This window comes from Drosophila santomea, chromosome 3L, assembly GCF_016746245.2.
Source record: "Drosophila santomea strain STO CAGO 1482 chromosome 3L, Prin_Dsan_1.1, whole genome shotgun sequence".
In the NCBI taxonomy this organism is placed as follows: domain Eukaryota; kingdom Metazoa; phylum Arthropoda; class Insecta; order Diptera; family Drosophilidae; genus Drosophila; species Drosophila santomea.
In genome coordinates, this window is record NC_053018.2 from 20,968,676 (window position 1) to 20,988,432 (window position 19,757).

Consider the following 19,757-nt stretch of genomic DNA (forward strand, 5'->3'; position numbering starts at 1 on the left):
GCACAATCTCAAAGGAAAAATCCCGGTACGGATCATCCCTTGTTCCTGGCAAATCGTCACTTATTTTACAGATCCCACCTGAACATACCCATTTCAAACAACTGCTGCTGAGAACCCACGTACAGCACGCAATCAACTGTAGCGCAATGGCCACGCAACAACCAGCAAAGAATAAAAAAATCACTTTTATGGCAAAGATCAAACTGGCAGAAAAACAACAGCGACGTCGAAAAATACGTTACCAAGGTAATCCGACGACGATCGCTTCGGCTGGCGTTGCACTGAGCACATTTTTTAACAGTTTACGTTAATATTAAGCATTGAAAGAACACATTGCTATTATCTGTTGTTATTTATTTGCGAAAACTATGTACCTAATAAATTTAATTTGACAATAGAAATATGTGTTAAGCACCTCTTAAGTTAACAACAAACTGATTTTCTCGATCAAAACAATGTTCGAAAGCAAGTGAGTTACTTCTGTACCAATATTACACCAATAGCCAAATTTTTCCAGTGTACAGCTGCTGCGTGGCAGCGACAACAGCAACAGCAAACAGCAAAGAAATGGCCGTTAAAGTAGCCAGGCAAATGGCAAAAGTCAGGGGCGTAGCTCGATCCAGGGTTTGCCCCACTGTTCCAGAAGACAAGACGAGGCATTGGCTCCCCTTTCGAGCGATACGTGAGCAGTTCTCTTGGCACGTTTTTCGGTTTTTTCTCCTTGTTTAATTTTTTTCTTGGTTTCTTCATGTTTTTTTTATATTTTGGCGTGGCCGACGACGCCCGTTTGCCATCATAAAAGAAGTCAATTGAATTTAAATTTAAAGTACATAATGGCCAAGTGAAGGAGGTGAGCTGCTCACAGCAAAGAGGAAGGGGGTGGTGGAGAGTGCTGAAGGCAACGCTGCCGCCTTTCGAATTTCACAAAGTCAACCGTGTGGTTTTTGTTGCTGGACTTGGCTTTTTGCTGTTGGGGCCTACAACTCTTTGTTGTTGTTGTTGTTGTATGTGTGGGATTGAAGACTATGTATAGAGATATATATATTTAGGTATTTATGTATTTATGTACAATGCCCAGGCACGCAAGGCTTTTGGCTTTCAAGCGAGAGATATGTCCATGTGTAGTTGTGTCCGTTGCTCTTTTGATTTAAACGTGCTTAAATTTAAAGATCAAATTGCTTGGTTTTCGTTTTTATTCTCCGCTTTCGGGGACTTTTTCGGGGGTGGGCTATTTAGCGGTAGGCCCAGGAATTTTAAATCGTAGACAAGCAAAACCGCAATAATCGGGCGGGAATTGTGTAGAAATAAGCAAACGTTGCAGTGAGTCAGAGATTGAAATGTCGTTTTTGGTTGGCGGATATGGTTAGTAATTTATTTAGAAAGCCAGACCCTCGAGTGCCCCCACAGATTCAGAGGCTGACACACATATCTCAGCTTTATTCGCATTTCGCCCACCGCTTGGATAATTTCGCTGGAAACGATGATTAAGTGATTAGGCGCTTTAGCGGCAGACTAACATTCAACAACGAAAGACTTAGGCAACGAACTTGTCCATAACCTATTGACATTATGACGCGGCAAGGAGATGCTCCCTTTCCCCTCCCACTCTCATTTTCTGTCCCTTTCTCTCTCCAACTACCTCTCTCCCTCTTATTCACTTGCATCTCGCTGATTTCGGTTTGGAAATTTGCATTGTTTGCCAACGTTGCGACCTCCCGATTTGTCTGCCTGCCAAGCAAACGTGAGATGAGTTGAGGTTTGCTCATTTACCGCCTTTCTGCCTCCGCCGCTGGGAACGTGCAGAGAAAATATTTGACTTTTTGCGCACACAGTTATGGATATATAAATATGTCAAAAGTTTTGTTTGCCTTTCTGTCGCGGCCATTGTGGGAAAGTGTAAGGTTCTGGGCCCGAAGCTCTCGGACGACAGTTTGCCAGAGATCTTATCGGTGGATGGGTAATTAATTGCATAGGGACCTGCTTGGGCATCGTATTTAGAATTTGGCAGAGCTAAATAATTTTGCAATTAGCTGTATCAACTGAACAGTGCAGTTTTGGGAATTACAATTGAAATATACGCTGTTCTGAGCATGCTTAACTCTTTCTTGAACGTATACGACTTAAAACATAGAATCCATTCACTTCGGGCTCTATCGATTTCCAGATCATTTCACAATTCAAAGACCCGGTATGGCTATTGTCCGAGATCTCCAAATGACCAGGTTAATAAGCATATACCAGTGGAAACCAGTTGGTCCAACTAGCGGAGCCAAGCCCCTGGGGTGGGAGCTCACTTAGCCCCCTCTAAAAGCATACGCATAGCCAATGGTCCGGCCATATTTACACTCTCCGTCCGAAAAACCCTATTCAGCCGAAGCAAGAACTAATAAAACTCATTAAACCAAACATGTTTGGGCTTAAACAAAGGCCTCTGTCTATGACCAATTTGAATAATCTCCTACACAGAGAGTTATACTATGCCCAAATCAAACGGGGAACTGAAAAACTAGACTCCGAGAGTCAATAATCTGATCGGGGAGGCGAATGAGAAGGCGACCGAGAACAACGTTCAATTAAAAGCAAAATCCAAATTAATGAAATGAAAATAAAAATAAATTAACCAAGGCCTGAACTCGAATCCAAATCTGAGCCGAACCCGAACCCGAAAGAAAGCGGCCGCGCGTCGAAACCAACCAAACCAGCAGCCTTTGAAAAAGAGAGAATCAAAATGATAACTTTTCAGTTCGGAGCGAAACTGTACCCCCCTGTTCGGCATCGGCATCGACATCGGCATTATAATGATCACCGAGATCATGATGATGCTGCGTGAAAGAGGAAGAACACAAAAGGTGGCTCTGGCTCTGGCTCTGGCTGTGGAACCCAAACCCGAACTTCCACCGGCAAATGGCCAAGATCGATACAATTTTCGAGCACCATTCGGGTTTTCGGACACCAAAAGTCAGAGAACAGTAACAATGCCACAGATACAAAGATACCCAGATACATATGGCTACATAGCTATATGGCTGTGTGGCCATAAGGCGGGGGACTGAGACAAAGTCACCTTTTTGGTTATACGGGGAGAGACAAAAGACGTGGAATGGGAACAAGATCATTGCATTTTTGCTGGCTGCTGCCTGTTTTTTGTTTTTTGTTTTTTGTTTTTGTTGCAGTCCCGAAGCCAGTTTCGCCCCAGCCTGGTAACAAGTTTTGACTGAAAATTCTAAAAATAATGCCGGCCGGTTTGTCGTTTCAAAAAGAAAATCCAAAACACACAAAAAAGGGGAATACGAAAAGAAAGAGTGGGCCCAACTCCAGAGATGGTGCATCTGTAGGCGAGTTTGAGTGAGTGAAGGGTAGAAAAAAAAACCCAATGAAGTAACATTTCGAAGGAAGGGACTAAGGATGCCAAGTGCCAAGTCACTCGACTCGGCTTACAGGCAGCTGCAATTGGCCCAGGGATGGACCACAATTCACAGGTGATTTTTACCAGTGAATCTTTATCTGTTGATAAACTCATATTTTGCACATACGTATGTTTGTCATTTTAATTATACTGATCTAATTAATTACTTTTATCTGGTTTTCAAAGCAGCATTATCGATTTCTAGACCAGTATTTATTTCAGGTAAAATTATTTACATATAAGGGTAATAAATGGTAAATAATTGAATTTGGAAGTATAGAAAATATGTTATGAAAGGTGCTTGGTTTATTAAACTAAGAAATCACCTCGTTCTCACAAAATATGTGAAACCAAATCTTGGTTTTATACCCTGATGCTGCAGCCCTGAAGCTTGCCGATGTTGCATCTTTCTTCTTCAGAGGCAAACCAATCTCGGGCCCAATCCCTATCCAGTCCGGTCCGGCTGGCTTTGGTCATAAGTCCCTTGTGCCCAGTGCTCGGTGCCTAGTGCCGGGGCCCTGATGGTCATGACGCTGCTAAATGTGGCCGGTGGTGCCCAGCATGGGGCAGGGGCAGCCGGTTCAGTCTGTGGTGCTGTTCCCCCTCCCAGCCCTCAGTGTTTGTTTGCAACAAGTAACGCGCATAGGAATCTGTATTTGTGGACGTACATATCTGCGGCAGTGTTTGCCGGGCCAAAGAGTTGCTTACCTGCGGAGGCCGAGCTACCTGTGTCCAGGTCCAGGTAGGCGTACGCATGTGTGTCTGTGCCTTATCCACATCCTTCGTCTCTGCAGTGGATGCAGCAGCCAGCGGTCAGCGGAGGCAGCGCAGCATCGGCAGCGAACCATCATTATGTCCAGGTATACATGTCTATATATACACTCTTTATAACGGGTGTTTTTTTTAGAGGTATAGAACTTTAAGTTGGCATTACTGTTCAAGATGGCGACCGATTTAACAGCTGTCAAGTGATTTATTCTCAGTTTGGTTTGGCAATTCGTCATGAATAGACTCACGCCTGAACAACGCTTGCAAATAGTGCAATTTTATTTCGAAAATAATGGTTCTGTGCGGAATACGTATCGCGCACTACGTCCATTTTATCGTCGACAAAATCGTCCATCAGAGCAGTTAATTCGATTAACCATGGACCGTTTTCGCACCGCGTTTACTCTTATTGATAACTCGCATCCCCAGAGACGCCGTACGGTGCGTACAGAAGAAGCTATTGCTGCTGTAGAGCGTAGCATTGAGGAAGACCCGAATGAGTCCATCCGCCATCGAGCACAGGAATTGGATCTGGTCCATACCATTTGAAGAACGATTGGAACGCAACATTTGATTGCCGATATACGGCCAAATATGTTGGAAAAAGTCATTGCAAATTGGACGTCCAGATTGGACTACATCCGAGCCAGCCGTGGCGGTCATATGCCAGAAATCATATTTAAAATGTAATGCCACAAGATTATCTTTCATGTCAATAAAATTCATGTCAATCGAATAATCCATCGTTGTTTTATTGCAATTTAAAGTTCTATACCTCTAAAAAAAACACCCGTTATAAGGGCCAACACATTGTGATTGTCTCTCCTGGTATGACTCGGCATCTTGCTCTTGGTTATGGGGTAGCTAGGCGTCGGTCTCTTCTGCCATTGCTTAATGGTTTTAGGAAATCGAAAATTAAATAATTTATCTCGATTTTATGACGTTACAAGCAGGTTTTGATGCCCTTCATCCCCACCCATCACGCGATAAATCTCCGGCTTACAATCAGGAGAAATGCAGCCAGAACAAAAGCACACATGTCCATTGCGATGCCTTCGGGTCGCCGGTGATTTGAATAGCCACATTTCTAGTGCCACAAAAAGAGCGATGCTGCCAGTGGTCGTAATCAAAGTCGCCCAGTGAATCAAGCGGGAGCTATTTTTAAAAAGCCCCAACCTGACTTGCTCATTATTTTTCCGCTTTTTGGCTGGTCATCGCTCTCAAGTGGCTCATTCGGGTCGAAATTGATTCGAAAGAAAGGTGCAGAGAAAGTGGTAAGGAGGCAGTGGACTTGGACTAAGTGGGTTGTTACTGGACCTTCGTTGACACACGTAAAAAAATCTTTGACTCTCTGAGTAAAACTTTTTGTTATATAATGGGATTCTTGGGATTAATGGATACCTGTTACTCAGGTACAGAGAATGAGGAACGAAAAATTAAAAAAAAAAAAAAAACAAAAAAAAAAGGCTTTTGTTGTTAATGCTTACTAACACTAGTTAAAGCTAGTGATAGCCATAATAATCTGGTAAAAACACCGCAACAAATTACCCAAAATTTGAGCGGAACTGCTGTATGCGTTTTGTTCACTTTAAAGAATGGGTGGCCAGGATTTCCTCACATATCGATAGAAAATGACAAGATTGGTGTATTATAACATACATAAACAAAATTCATATAAGTATCAAAACAGTGGGTGGGACTGCTTAGGGCGGATTGTGGGCTTCGATTGCATCCCATTTAATCTACGAGCATATACTGGTATACAAACGTAATATTTCAAACGGAGATAGAATATAATGGAAAATTCGTAGTTTGGAAACGACTTCCACATTAATTAAACAGCTAAGGTATTTGAGTTTTTTAAAAGTGTTCTGATTGTTTGTAAGAGGAAATGGAGCGAAATGCGGCTCTGGTCGCATTTGCTCGGATCGTTTTCGATTGATGGAAAAGTTTGCGGCTTAATTTTACCAGGCAGCTGGTACAGTTTTGATAATGGTTAAGATACTTTTTGGTTATTTTATATTGTTAAAGGTGGATGTATATTCACAGGTGCGCTATGCGAAACGTTGAAGATGACAATTCATTTTCACTATACACTTAAACTTACTCAACTGTAACTCGATTTTCATTCGATTTACAAAGCACCATCTTTATTGAAAATGGTAAATTTGTATGGAACATGGTTTGTGCCACACTCTTTAGTGGCACACTTTGCTTCCAGGTATCAAATTATTTCAAATAATTATTAAAATCATTTTCGGATGACCAAGGACAATTTTGTTCCTACTTAAGTATATAAAAAACACATTGCCTGATGCTTATACACAATTGTTTTGAAACACACCCAGTATAAGCTGGTAAAAACTGATAGTTTTTTAAATACATATATTTTTATACCCGTTACTCGTAGAGTAAAAGGGTATACTAGGTTCGTTGAAAAGTATGTAACAGGCAGAAGGAAGTGTTTCCGACCATATAAAGTATATATATTTTTGATCAGGATCAATAGCCGAGTCGATCTGGCCATGTCCGTCTGTCCGTCCGTCTGTCCGTCTGTCCGTCCGTATGAACGTCGAGATCTCAGGAACTACAAAAGCTAGAAAGTTGAGATTAAGCATACAGACTCCAGAGACATAGAAGCAGCGCAAGTTTGTCGATTCATGTTGCCACGCCCACTCTAACGCCCACAAACCGCCCAAAACTGCCACGCCCACACTTTTGAAAAATGTTTTGAAATTTTTTCATTTTTGTATTAGTCTTGTAATTTTCTATCGATTTACCAAAAAACTTTTTGCCACGCCCACTCTAACGCCCTCAAACCGCCCAAAGCTGCTACGCCCACACTTTTGAAAAATGTTTTGATATTTTTTCATTTTTATATTGGTCTTGTAAATTTCTATCGATTTGCCAAAAAACTTTCTGCCACGCCCACTATAACGCTTACAAACCGCCAAAAATTGTGTTTAAGACTCTCCTTCTCCCTTCCACTAGCTGAGTAACGGGTATCAGATAGTCGGGGAACTCGACTATAGCGTTCTCTCTTGTTTTATTAATACTAGTTACTCAGCGAGTGAGTTGGCGAAAAGGATTTTCGAAACTCTCTATATAGATTGGCTAACAAAAATCAAATTCTATTTGGCAGCTTTTTGCTGTTTATTACATTGTCAACACAAAAATATTTTATAAAAGTAGAAAATTAAAAAAAAAACAAAATTGTTAAAAAGTTTCGTCGTGACAGATGTAATGGCTAGGTTCTAAAAAGAAACTTGCCCAGCATAGGCAGTACTAGCATCTGCATGCGGAACTTTTTAGCCGGATTGGATACTCGGCTAGTGACTCTGATCAAGAACACACAAACTTTCGAACTTCGATACGTTCCTACTTTTTTACTCCACGAGTAACGGGTAAAAATACGAAACTGTGATAATCCGGTCCTATCTTTTTAAAATAATGCCTCTAATTCTGATCTACAATAAAATATTTATATAAACAATGAGTGATATGCGAAAGGTTTAAAAAAGTAGCAACCACGAAACAATAGTTTGTATCCTCCCATTTATAAATATAATGAAAAGATCGTTCACCTTATTGCAATATTTTGACTGTTATTACCCTTGTGTTCAAGAATATATTATATACGTGCGTTTTAAGTTAATTCTAGCTTTATTTGGCTTATTTAGTAAAAACAAACTTAAGGAAACACTAAAGACCTTTTTAATTTTTTTAGTAGAGCGCCACCTCCTCAACCCCATACCAATTTGTAGAGTACATCGGTTTCGTCTGACGTTTCTCGACGATATTTGTGAGCAGCGGCACCAAATTGGCTAAATCGAATAAACTTTCTTCGTAAAAGGACAGGAGATTCGCCCATTTGGAGAGCGTCTCGAGCAAAGCTTCGTCCTTGGAGATAGTCAGCAGGGTGAAATGGGAGGTCAAGATACAGCCAAACCATTGGAGGGCTTGGACTTCCGTTTGAACTTGCGAGCAATCCAGGCTGGGTCGTTCCTCCAACTGGACTTTGGGGTCATTGACCAGATCGAACAGGTGGTTCATCAAGTGCTGAACATGTGGAAGCTCAAGTCGATAACGCAGATGATCCTCGATACCACTTGCATCAAATCTGCAGGCTAACACTGCATTTAGCAGCTCCATATTGGAGTATTTCTTGGTCATTGGTACAGCTTTGGAATCGTCATTAATTGTATGACGAGGCTTACATTTATCTAAAGCATAGCGCAGTGACCAGGCTAGCATTCTCTCCGATATGTTGCTGTAGCGCCTAAGACACATCAGAACGTGCTCTGTGTTGTCGGTCTTGATGAAAAGTGTAAGAATCCTTTCGATAATCTCTTCTTCGCCTGCTCCACTTCTCTCCAGCTGCCGCACTAAAGCTTGTACAGCAGTGTTCTTCGGTCCCTTATCAAAGAAGTTAGACATTAGAGTGACACTCACGTCCTCCAGCCCATTCTCGCAAATGGACGCCTCTCCATAGATATGCTGTTTGATGATATCGTCTATTTCTTGATCCACTACCTCAGGGGGATCGTACGCCAACTCTCGGCCATCAGCTTTTTGACAGTCCAAGGTGGGCATTTGCTTATTTAACTGGGTTTTCACAGCCTTATAATTGAGGGATTTCGTACTACCATCGAACTTAATAAGCGACTCCAGATACTCCTCCTCGTTTATGTGATCGAGTTCAATAGGCGAGAGGTGAGTATCGCTAAACTGGGAGCCCAGCATGTCCACCAGCACCTCCCGGTTCATTCGGTAACGTACCGCCGCTATATTATGTCCCATGGTCAACAGGATGTGCTCATTTCCGGCCCAAAGGCGGGAGAAGTCCAGGTACACCTTAAAGTACTGCTTTGCGTTGACAACCTTGAACTGAGTGTTATAAACCAACAGCGAAGCGCCCTCCTGCCCGTAGTTGGCGCCGTAGATGGCAGCAAAGTTTCGTGAGACTCCGTGCACGGATAGCTTATTGTCCACATTCAGTTCGGCCAGCATTGACACGAATTGTCCCGGTGGTCGCTCTGATGTGGCCTTCGCCAGGTTCAACATGAAGATGCGTTTGTCAGACCCTGTAAAGTTAAATAACTTTATTGTTATCCGTCTTATATATTAACGGTTAAATATTCTGTTTAGAATGCCAGATCTTTAAATGAGATCTTTTTCAAAGCAAGCTACTCACAAATGGTCAGCAACTGAGGATCTGCATCGCCCTCGACGATGGCATATCCCGCGAGGCGAACCTCTTCCCGCTTAATAAGGTACTTCCGCCGGTTGAAGGTGTCGAGGGAGAGGCGGATTAGCTGCAGTTCGCCAGTGGACTTTGTTTCCACGAAATATGTGAGCACCCGCTGGCCCTGGGCCAACGCATGGACTGTGGGTTTGCTGATGACCTTGCTGGCAGCCAGGGCAAGTTGCTCAGCCGTATCCTCCTTCTGGTCCTTTCGGGAGGCCAATGCCTGGGAAAGAGTTTGGCACTTGCCATCACTATACAGGATTAATGCCTCCTGGTCGGTTTCCACCACGTGAGCGATACTTTTCTGAAACTGGAAGAAAAGAATATAACCTAATATTACAATATGATTATTGGGTGCCTATACCTTCAGCTTCTTGCTTTTGGACACATCACTGGTATCCGCATCCCATAGACGCAGCGCGAGATTTCCAAAGACGCCCACATATTTCTGGCTGCTGGGATCGTATATAACCTTGGATGATAGCTTCTCCGGCAGGGACCAACTGAGCAATTGTTTTTGTGTGCTGATCTATAAAAGAATCGCGTTTGTTACATGGGCAATGTGATATTTTGGTGTCCAAACTTACATTCAAAACAACCACCACATTGCGGGCCAGCGTAGTCACCACATTGCCATTTTCCTTGTCTGCAGCTAGGCCCAGAAACTCCTTGGGGTCAGGGATGGGAAACAAGTTGTAATAAGACAGGAATTTGGACATTATTTAAGTGAATTCAAAACAATTGCAGCACGTGCAAAGCGGCATCCAAAACTGATCCACAGGGTGATTCGAACAACTAAGAACTGTGTTTTGGAATTAAAAATACCGAAATTAGGGGTGCCAGACCGTTGCAAAGTACGACCACATATGGTTGCCGGACCTGCCACGTGCTATCGATAAGAGGAAGAGACAGAAGAAGAAGAGAGAAATGGGTGGAAAGACAAAACAAGCGCCGCGCACCAAAAATAATGCAAAGGTAAGGCGTAGTAAGGTATTATTATATTATTTAACAGTGCCCTTAACCCCCCATTATCTAGCCCTCGAGCAGCAGCCGAACCGCCGAGCTTCTGGGCAGTTCCACGCCAATTTTCGTGGGCTTCTCGGCGCAGACGGACGGCGGTGGCCTGGTGCCATTTGCTCCGGGATTTGCCAGCGCCGAACAAATGCCGGACAGCTTTGACGCGGCCATCAGTCCGCAAACGCAGATCATCTTGCGAAAGCTGTCCAAAAAGGACCCAATGACGAAGAAGAAGGCGCTTCAGGAGCTGCACGAACTGATCGAGCGGTCGGACGTGGAGGTCCTGAAAAACATTCTGCCGCTGTGGCCCAAGTACTACCTAAATTTGGCTAGCGATCCGGAGCACACTGTTCGCGAACTAACACAGACTGTGTTGCAATTACTCATGGCTAAGTGCAAAAAGGCGATGGCCCCATACCTTAAGTTGCTTGTGCCCGTTTGGTTGAGCAGCCGCTTTGATACCTACGCTCCGGCTGCCAGCATTGCGAGCCAATCCTTTCGAGACACCTTTGCTGGCAACGCCAACCGAAGTCGGGAAGTCTGCATGCACTGTCAGGTGGAAATTTTGGAGTACGCCACACGTAATCTGACCTTCCACACAGCTGCTACTCTGTCGATCGGGAAAAGTCTCACTCCGGAGGAGGCGGAACAGAAGTACCAGCGCGTTATCATCAGTAGTCTCAAGTTGTTGTCCTTCTTCATGGAGCAAACTGCGCAGACGGAGGAGCTCAGCCAGGTCAAGGAAGGCTTCGGCACCCTGGTGGCACACCAGAAGTTCTGGAGCTTCGCCAAGCATAAAGTGCCTCCCATAAAGTGAGTAAACTTACAAGTGATTTGTCATATCATTTCGAAGTCCTGTTTTATGTTTTATAGAGCCGCCTGGTTTGAGTGCATCTATCACATCCTGCAATCAGTTGCTCTTTTGGACGTTATCACGCCTCAGAAGACGCAGCTGACTACCCTTTGCTTCCAGTTTATTGACGATGCTGATCCCGTGGTGGCTCCTCACATTTGGGGGTGCGTTCTGCTTCTACAAAATAATTACGAAGATTGGTAAGACTTTGGATCTATTATCACCCAATTCTAATATTAATACCTTACATCTGTAGGTTTGTTCCACTCAACATTCGCAAGACTCTTCTCCCCAAACTTTCGTCTTTGTTTCATAATGGTTTCAATCGCAACGCCCAGGCCATCTGTCCTAATCTGCTGCCATTTTTGTCGAAAGTTACACCAGCATCCCTTCAAGACCTGGATATCTACGATTTCTATCAGCGCTTCTTTGACGACATGAAGCTGGCAGTCACTAAAAAATTCGATCCCCCGCTATCCAAATCCGATTGTATTGTGATACACAATGCCTATTTTGAGTGTCTACGCTTTCTGCTGCAGCAGATAAACAACAACAATGAGCGAGAGCAGAGGGAGGAGGAATTTTCCACTAGCCTACTCAATAACAACGTACTTGAACCAATTGGCTGGCTGCTCAAAAGCGATAGTGCGCATGTTAAAATCTTCTTCCAGCACAGTTCTGCACTTGTGGCCTTTTGGGATCGTCAGATTAATAATAGATTGGATAATGGTGGCCTATATGCCAAGTTGCTAAACCAGTTTTGGACACGCATCTTTGAGCTGGTCACCCAAGACCTTTCTGCCGAGGAAGTTAATGAGCAACTGCTCGGACATGTCCTGCTTTTAGTGCAGGATCTGCACATGGCTAATCCAAGCCTGGAGTCGCCAAGTGTGAAATTTGTGGAGGAGCCAGTCGGAAAAGTAGAGAAGAGCGAGCCTACAACACCAGTTAAAAAGGCTCAAGAAGCTGCTGCTTTTATACAAAAGGAATTAAAACAGTTGGTTATAAAGTTAGTGAGGATATGCCTGGATAAGGCAAATATCAGTAAAAGTGGTACCTCAAACTCGCGTTACATAGAACAAATTCGAACGCTTACCAAAATGTTTAACGATGCCGAGTTCTACAAAAATCTAACTGATGATATGGACCTAGGGTCAGCGTTAAATAAATTTGTGTCACTGCTAGGGCAATTAAGTTATGACGCTTGTGAATCTCTGGTGGAGATATTGTTTGAAATCCTGCCGCTGCTAGAGACTGGGCAACGCTTTGAATATATTGAAAACACCCTTATGAAGGTAAATAGAAATTTTAAAATTTAAAACTCAATCTAAGCATTAAGTTTCTTTTCAGCTTCCACAGCATGGCGTGCAAAACCTTTTGCTCCATCGTCTACTTTCTTATCCCCTATGCACCGAGCCCGTAGTGAGGCAGATGCTCAGTGGTCCGGAAACTTGTGCAATGATTGCGCGGATTGCCGAGGAGGTAGTTGTAGACAATGATCGAGAAAAGCTGAATTTGCTTCACAAGTGCTTTTTCCAAACTGACACGGGAGACATACTCATTAATGCTAATACTGTGGATAAAATACTGCTGTCCATGTGTGGACCCTTAGAGCAACCGGTTGTGGATGACGCGGTAGAAGTGTGTGGCAGTTTTATTGCCCAGATAATGCCTGTGATTTGCAGCAACAATAACTCCTCGCTGTGCGTGCGCCAACAGATCTTCCTTAAGCTGTTCAAATTCAGTTTGGAGCATCGACCAGAGGATTATCTTTCGGAGGATACTTTGTGGGAAATTACCACTTGCTGGCAGGATGGACTTTCAAGTAAAGACATCGAAATCGATGATAAAATGCTAAAGTGTTGTGCTGGGATTGTTGAGGAACTGGCTAATTCAGCAGAACCTAAACCGGATGCTTTGGATGGAATGGCAGAGGCGATGGCCAAATTTGTTATTTGCTCAACGGAAAATATTGAAGATGAGAAAAAGCGCTTGGAGCGAATTGATGAAACTATAGCTGCTCTTCTAGATTCGCCGCTAAAAACATCTGACAAGGTTAAGCAGTTTGAGAACCATTGTGTACTCCTAAAAGCTTTGCAAGGATCTGTGACTGCAGGAGTTCCCTTCGAAAACGCTTGCCTCTCAAGGCATGAAATACTACAATTACTTCAACGTTCCACGCTTAACTTTTCAACAATCTACAAACTCGTCTATCAGTTCCCACCACCTCAAGACACCAACGACCCAGAAGATGAGTTGACCGAGGACTACTGTGATCCAAATGCTGATGTGCTCAAAGAATGGAACGAACCCTTAATTTCAGAGCTTTTACAGTGCATTCGAGTGGCTGGAACAGCAGAATGCTGGTTGGAAATGTCAGACTTGCAATCGTCGACAGAGGAGCTAGTGCTGATCCTTTCAGAAAAAGTGCAAAGCTTTATGGGCAACAGCAGTGATCTGGTTGCAATAGTCAAAGAGCGACTTCAGCAAGCTGCTGTGCAGCAATCTAGCGTAATTGACTGCCGACTTTTGAGTTATTTGAGATTTTGCCCACAGTATGCGGCTTTCGAAGAAAGTGCCTCCATTTTGTTACATGAAGACTTGTCCGAGAATCTGGTGACGCAGGGCGCCCTCAAGACTTATGTTATAGCCCTACAGGTAGGAAATCTAATATTAAATCTAAGAAGACTTTGTTATACTTTATGTCTTACAGTTTCTCTTGCCGAAACTGTCTCAAAAAGCCATCACTCTTAGTTCGGCGGTTATGAGAACAGAACCGCCTGAAATTTGGGTTAAGGCAGCAGTTTTCCATGCCCTACTATTAAACAATTTTGAAGGTGATGTGAATGAGCAAACGGATCGCAATATCATTGTATCAGCCGTACAGTTTATGACCAGCATAGGAGAAAAGCAAGCCATCCAGAAGGATTTACTCCATTATAATGTGTAAGATAATATGCTTTCGTAAATTTTATATGATTTTATATCCAAGTTTATATACTTTAGAGAAATTCAAAGGCAACCCTACGAATCAGTTATAAATACAGTGGAGTTCATAAAGCTTTTAACTGAAGTTTTAAAACGTTTTCCGTACGAACTGAGCATAAAGAACTGGGACGCCATCCGCATTGGTCTTAGTTCTTGGGTGCTTTCTGTTTCCAAATCTATATCCCAATACAAAGACCCGAAGGTGGGATTCATAAAGAAATATTTTTCAGAATTAATAATCATTTAACTTTAATTGCAGACTTCGCTGTTTGTTGCGGCTGTTTATCAATTGTTTGCCGCATTGATTGAGTTTATACGCTCCGAGAAGCAAAAGAGTTCCACGGAATTACTCAAAAACATGATCGATGAATGGGACTCTTTGTTTGCCAAGGAAGTCAATGTAGTGCTCTTTAAGTCATTTTACCTATTGACCCATGAGACAAGTGTGGAGCCTGGATATCAGGGGTGTTATGAGGCCTTATTGGAACGAATAACACCGGCTATAGAGCTCCTGGACTACAGCTTTGTGTACTCGGTATGCAAGGGATAAAATTTTTGGCTTTTCCATGGCTGATCCCTTTCTCCATTTCAGTTCTGCAAGTCAAATAGTAACATCACGTTGGACCATCTGTGCAATTTCCTGTTCAAGCAGCTTTATAGTATTCAGCACTCGGTTCGATTAAGTGCTGTACACTCACTTCGCCAATTAACGCCACACTTTGTGGCGGACGACATAGAGCTGAATGAGAAACAAAGCGAGAGTCTAGACGCCAGCACAACGATTTCGAAGTGGCACTTCCTTAATCGGTTTGAGGACTACCTAACACGGTACGATGCCCTGATAAGAAGATACCTGGAAGAGTTTACTTTCAAGCTATCCGAGCTGGATGATCTTGAACCCATTGACAAACACAATGCACTGAGTTATCTCTACTTATGGGATTGTATAATCAATGCTTGCGCTAAATCTCCGGTTGCATTGCGCGCTGTTTACACCAATTGGTTGAATGATAACAAATACGAAGAGGTTGGCAACAATACATTAAATTTACTATTCATTTCTAATTTACACTTTAATTTGTTCGCTTCACAGAATTTTCTACACTTCCTTTTCCGCGCAATGCCCGTCGACATACTGAAGAATCACGGGGCCAAGGTGCACAGCAACGGCGTTTACAAAGAGCTCACGTGGTCTCAGCAAAAGGGTAAGCTGAACAATACTTAAGCAATTACTGTATCCTCCGACAATTCCGTATTGAGAACGTCGGGCAAGTAGTCCTCCCCATATCCATAATCGTCATATTCAGCGGCTCCGTGCTCGACATCCTCCATCATTTCCTCTGCATCAGCCTCATCGGTAACAGAAATGAAATCTGACAAGGGCACAAACTGTTCGGGATCGTTCTCCGCCATCATCTGTCGTTGTACAGGTATTTGCTGGGGTGCCAAGTAAATGTTTAAGTTTGATATAAACTTATTAATCCAAACAGTCAGGTTGTTGGCCAATATCCTCTGATACTCTTGTAAATTACTGGTCGTATAGAATTCTTGATCTATCAATGATTTAAGTAGTTTAATTTCGAAGTGTCCCAGCTAGCTTTAACTTACCTGTAAATTCTCGAAGTCTCTCAAGAATTACGCAACAGAGAGGGGAGTTCTCGTCAACGATAAACTGATCATTGAGTAGAAAGTCCTTCATTTCCTCGAACAGGACGCAAATTATCTTTTGCATCTGCTTGCGCTGGCGCAAGAGGATTCGCTTTTTTAAACCCTTGCATCGTCGCTTGTGGACGCGCTTCGCTGCCCTGCGCTGACGCATCTCTTCCTCCATGTACTCCAATGCCTTCTCCATTGACATGGCTTCCACCGGGGGCTTGGGTTTCATCTGGTTCTCTAGAGCCGCTCTGTGACGGGGAGAAAGGTAGTCCTTAAAGAAATTGTATGTGTCACTCACTCGCATCGGGTGCGGATCGGCAAGGCGCTCAACCCGGGCTGTGCATTGGTTAACGTAGATCTTTTTGGTATAGTAGCGCGCCTGTTTGGCCAACTGGGGCGAGGAGAAGTCCTTCTTGGGTGTAGCCAGAAAACATATGTGTTCCTCCCGGGACAATACGTCCCGGTCGATGATTATCTGTCCCGTGTGCTGACAGGGCACATAGCAAGGATGGTAGCGGGGACAGACGCAGATGAATCTGCAGGTAAAAGTATATAATTGGTTTTTATTAAATCGAGGGAAGTACAGTTGCAGCATTACTTTAAAGTAAATCCCTCTTTCTTCTCCAATTACCAGTACGTTAAAAACCTGATTTAATTTATAAAAAGATTCCAAAAGCCTAGGCAATTCCCACGATATTTTATTTGATATGACAAGACTTGATACTTACCTGTACAATGCTTGCGTATCATTGGCGGTAAACTTAACTAAGCGTCGGATGCGTTTGGCACGCGTTTCGCGCACATGAACCATGGCTAGGCGAGCGTTTAGCTCGTCTGCTACGGTCGGCCCATCCTGTTGGAACTCTTCCGGCTTGTGCTCCTTGCGCGTATCGCACTGCGTCTTCAGGAAATTTATGGCTTCGGCCACCGAAGTCTCGCCCTCAAGTTGAATGCGCTTTGCCGGCGGCATCTCGGAGGGTATATCTTTAAAATTTATTGGTTTGGCCATACTTTCAAATAAAACGAAAAAAAAAGAATTAGAAAGCGGATCTATACACAGAACGACAAGAGACAATCAATTTAAACGAACTATTTTCTATGTAAACATATTTTGACTTATCGCAACCTGGCTTGCCTTGTTTAATATGTGGCTCCGTTTTCAGATCGACAGCTACCCCTGGAGCGATATGTCTGCCACTTGTACACGGAGGTGCTCCGCAAGCTGCCTGCCGTGGTGCGCAGGTGGTGGAACACCACTCAGTCCAGGCAAAAGAACTTCATAGACAACCTGACCACAAACTACGTGAGTTCTCTGATTTGCAGCGAGGAGCTCAAGGCGATCGCCAATCGGAAGGAAAAGCACGAGAATATGCAGGTAAGCGGGTGCCTCCCTTCACGGTTTTATTCTTGCTCTGGAGTGCTAAGCCGGAGGGAAAAAACAACGGTGATGCTAATAAGCAGTATAATAATGACAATAACGCGAAAGATCTCAAGGGGCACCATATCTCTGCTAGAAATGTAATTCTCCTTAAAATAAAAATACTTTGGATATTTTGTATATCCCAAACAAGCATAGTCTACTGAACTTGAAACTAAACTAATTTTGTTGGCATATTTCCTATTTCAAGGTTACCGTTCACTCCTCCACCCGCGAAGTGCTAGCGGTCTACGCAATCGATGAGGCCCGCATGGAACTTGTCATAACGCTGGCCCCGAATTATCCACTGGGAGCTGTTAAGGTCGAGTGCGGCAAGCAGATCGGCGGACGGGCTTCCTCCCGAAACGTGGGAATGCAGTTGACCATCTTCCTGACACACCAGGTATTTATTGATACATTTCTTTATATAATTCGATGTCTAATATTATAATCGAAATTATTGTATTCAGAATGGCACCATATACGATGGCCTAACTATGTGGAAAAACAACTTGGACAAAAAGTTCGAGGGCGTTGAGGAGTGCTATGTATGCTATACTGTCATCCACCAGGACACTTGCCAGCTACCCAAACTCACGTGTAAAACGTGCAAGAAGAAATTCCACGGACCTTGTTTGGTAAGATGCAGCAGTCTTCTATCTATATTTTCGGCGGTCTAACACAATTAACTTTTTTTTTAGTATAAATGGTTCACCACCAGCAGCAAGTCCACCTGCCCCATTTGCCGCAACGTCTTCTAGATGTGTGTATATATCATTTATCATTTAGCAACACGTATTAAGCAAAAGGCACAACCAAACCATTCGATATAGGAAATAGTTTTCTGGTCTCTCAAATTGTAAATCAGCAATATTAATAAATCTTACAATGTTTTAATGTTCTTAATGAAATATTAAGTGCAGGGATTGCATTTATTATATTGTAAAAAACACAATAGTGCATTAAAATTAAAGAAAAACAAGAGAGAACGACTATTGATCCTGATCAAGAATATATATACTTTATATGGTCGGAAACGCTTCCTTCTTCCTGTTACATACTTTTCAACGAATCTAGTATACCCTTTTACTCTACGAGTAACGGATATAATTATAACGCTCGATAAGAAGTGTGTCGAGAAAGGCTAATCCATAGTGAATATCAAGTGTGCTTGTGTAAAACAGTTCACCAAAAATATCAGTACTCACACCGACACTGTAAATACTTTTACATTATTTTTAATGCTTTGAGCGGATACTCGAAAACTTTTTAAGTTATGGCTACAAGAATAAAAGTAATGGGTCAGTGTCCATATTGTAATCGTCATGTGGCCAAAGACCTAAGACCTATCAACATGCTGTCCGCACGGGATGCCAAAAGAATTTCTCAACTGATAAACGAAGTGCAGCCCCCAGTTCAGTTGGACTCCGAGGAGGAGAAGCAAGATCGTGAGGAACCTGCGCATGATAGTGGATCCAGAAAAGCGCACGTGTCGAAGAGAAGGGGAAAGAAAGATTCTGTAACGAAAACAATATCCAAGAAAAATAAAAAATCTCCATTCTCCCAGGATAAATTGAAGATAGGTACTAGGAGCGGGAAAACGCGTGATACGAGGAGGAAGAAAGTATTTGTAAAGTTGTCTGAATCCGACGTCGAATCAGAAGATCCTTCTTTATTAGGGAGCATAAACAAAGAGACTAGGAGCAGAACAACGCGGGTGTCAAAAAGAAAGAACCGAATTCAACATGTTTCGGATTCTGAGGAGAAAATAGATGATTCTTGCTCAAGGGAGGATTTAAACAAAGATAAAAGTTTACAAGAAAACGTGGAAGAAGTTTCCTGCACGCCAAAGGAATTGAATGAATGTCATAGTTATCTGGAGAAATTTGTTGAAGATTTCTGCTTCCAAGATGAGCTAGAAAAAAGTTACTCACAAGATAAATTGGAAAATGAAGCTCAAAAGGGGGTTGCAGAGGAGGATAAATCGGAAAATTCTCTAAACGCGATCACTGGGTGCATAATGGAATTGGTAGAGGAGGAGTTTGAGCGTGATCCGGCTTGCAGTGGATCATCGGGGATTTTAAAGGGGAACGCTGAGATCATAGTGGCCATGCTGGCGGAGGAACAGAATATGATCAAAAAGATTAGAAAGCGGTCCTCACAGTCTTGTTGGTGGGAGGCGGACGAGCCGCCTCCTAAAAGGCGCAGGTGTTAATGTTGCACCAATGTAGTTACATTTTGTTGCCTTTGCCAAATCAACCGTCATACCGTAGGCCGCCCACGTGCTGACCTTTTTACACCATCCACCACTCGGCACAATAAACCTCACTTTTTGAGCATGCGCCCTGGAGAACTGACTTCCTTGGGGTGGGGCCCGCAGCACATGATGACTCGCTTTCGCATC

General features: G+C 43.1%; 4 protein-coding genes across 4 annotated transcripts; 2 read left to right on the forward strand and 2 right to left on the reverse strand.

The window, feature by feature from the left end:
* Positions 1 to 7,814: 7,814 nt before the first annotated feature.
* LOC120449358 lies at positions 7,815 to 10,212 on the reverse strand. The gene is made up of 4 exons (XM_039631771.2): positions 10,010 to 10,212; positions 9,787 to 9,951; positions 9,369 to 9,732; positions 7,815 to 9,258 (listed from the first exon to the last, which is right to left on the reverse strand). Exons 1-4 carry the CDS (start codon positions 10,139 to 10,141, stop codon positions 7,898 to 7,900), a joined length of 2,022 nt encoding a protein of 673 aa, XP_039487705.1. The 5' UTR covers positions 10,142 to 10,212; the 3' UTR covers positions 7,815 to 7,897.
* A 120-nt stretch (positions 10,213 to 10,332) lies between these two features.
* LOC120448085 (E3 ubiquitin-protein ligase listerin) lies at positions 10,333 to 18,264 on the forward strand. The gene is made up of 14 exons (XM_039629878.1): positions 10,333 to 10,397; positions 10,459 to 11,252; positions 11,313 to 11,492; positions 11,549 to 12,587; positions 12,643 to 13,950; positions 14,006 to 14,238; positions 14,299 to 14,482; positions 14,540 to 14,815; positions 14,873 to 15,307; positions 15,374 to 15,485; positions 17,100 to 17,311; positions 17,565 to 17,756; positions 17,824 to 17,991; positions 18,055 to 18,264. The coding sequence occupies exons 1-14, from the start codon at positions 10,350 to 10,352 to the stop codon at positions 18,112 to 18,114; spliced, it is 5,241 nt and encodes a 1,746-aa protein (XP_039485812.1). The 5' UTR covers positions 10,333 to 10,349; the 3' UTR covers positions 18,115 to 18,264.
* LOC120448086 lies at positions 15,305 to 17,187 on the reverse strand. The gene is made up of 4 exons (XM_039629879.2): positions 17,063 to 17,187; positions 16,665 to 16,946; positions 15,889 to 16,472; positions 15,305 to 15,833 (listed from the first exon to the last, which is right to left on the reverse strand). Exons 2-4 carry the CDS (start codon positions 16,943 to 16,945, stop codon positions 15,502 to 15,504), a joined length of 1,197 nt encoding a protein of 398 aa, XP_039485813.1. The 5' UTR covers position 16,946; positions 17,063 to 17,187; the 3' UTR covers positions 15,305 to 15,501.
* Positions 18,265 to 18,514: 250 nt separating the features above from the next.
* On the forward strand, positions 18,515 to 19,694 carry LOC120448655. The gene has a single exon (XM_039630787.1). It carries the CDS (start codon positions 18,630 to 18,632, stop codon positions 19,566 to 19,568), a length of 939 nt encoding a protein of 312 aa, XP_039486721.1. The 5' UTR covers positions 18,515 to 18,629; the 3' UTR covers positions 19,569 to 19,694.
* The last annotated feature ends 63 nt before the right edge of the window (positions 19,695 to 19,757 follow it).

Bases quoted from the DNA above. Each gene is read 5' to 3' on its own strand.
- LOC120449358 (XM_039631771.2), bottom strand. From the start codon at position 10,141: ATGTCCAAATTCCTGTCTTATTACAACTTGTTTCCCATCCCTGACCCC. The intron at 9,952-10,009 runs GTAAGTTTGGAC...ATTCTTTTATAG, and splicing joins ATGTGGTGGTTGTTTTGAAT to ATCAGCACACAAAAACAATT. The intron at 9,733-9,786 runs GTATAGGCACCC...CTTTTCTTCCAG, and splicing joins CCAAAAGCAAGAAGCTGAAG to TTTCAGAAAAGTATCGCTCA.
- LOC120448085 (XM_039629878.1), top strand. From the start codon at position 10,350: ATGGGTGGAAAGACAAAACAAGCGCCGCGCACCAAAAATAATGCAAAG. The intron at 10,398-10,458 runs GTAAGGCGTAGT...CCCATTATCTAG, and splicing joins GCACCAAAAATAATGCAAAG to CCCTCGAGCAGCAGCCGAAC. The intron at 11,253-11,312 runs GTGAGTAAACTT...TATGTTTTATAG, and splicing joins CATAAAGTGCCTCCCATAAA to AGCCGCCTGGTTTGAGTGCA.
- LOC120448086 (XM_039629879.2), bottom strand. From the start codon at position 16,945: ATGGCCAAACCAATAAATTTTAAAGATATACCCTCCGAGATGCCGCCG. The intron at 16,473-16,664 runs GTAAGTATCAAG...TTTTACCTGCAG, and splicing joins GATACGCAAGCATTGTACAG to ATTCATCTGCGTCTGTCCCC. The intron at 15,834-15,888 runs GTAAGTTAAAGC...AATCATTGATAG, and splicing joins GAGACTTCGAGAATTTACAG to ATCAAGAATTCTATACGACC.
- LOC120448655 (XM_039630787.1), top strand. From the start codon at position 18,630: ATGGCTACAAGAATAAAAGTAATGGGTCAGTGTCCATATTGTAATCGT.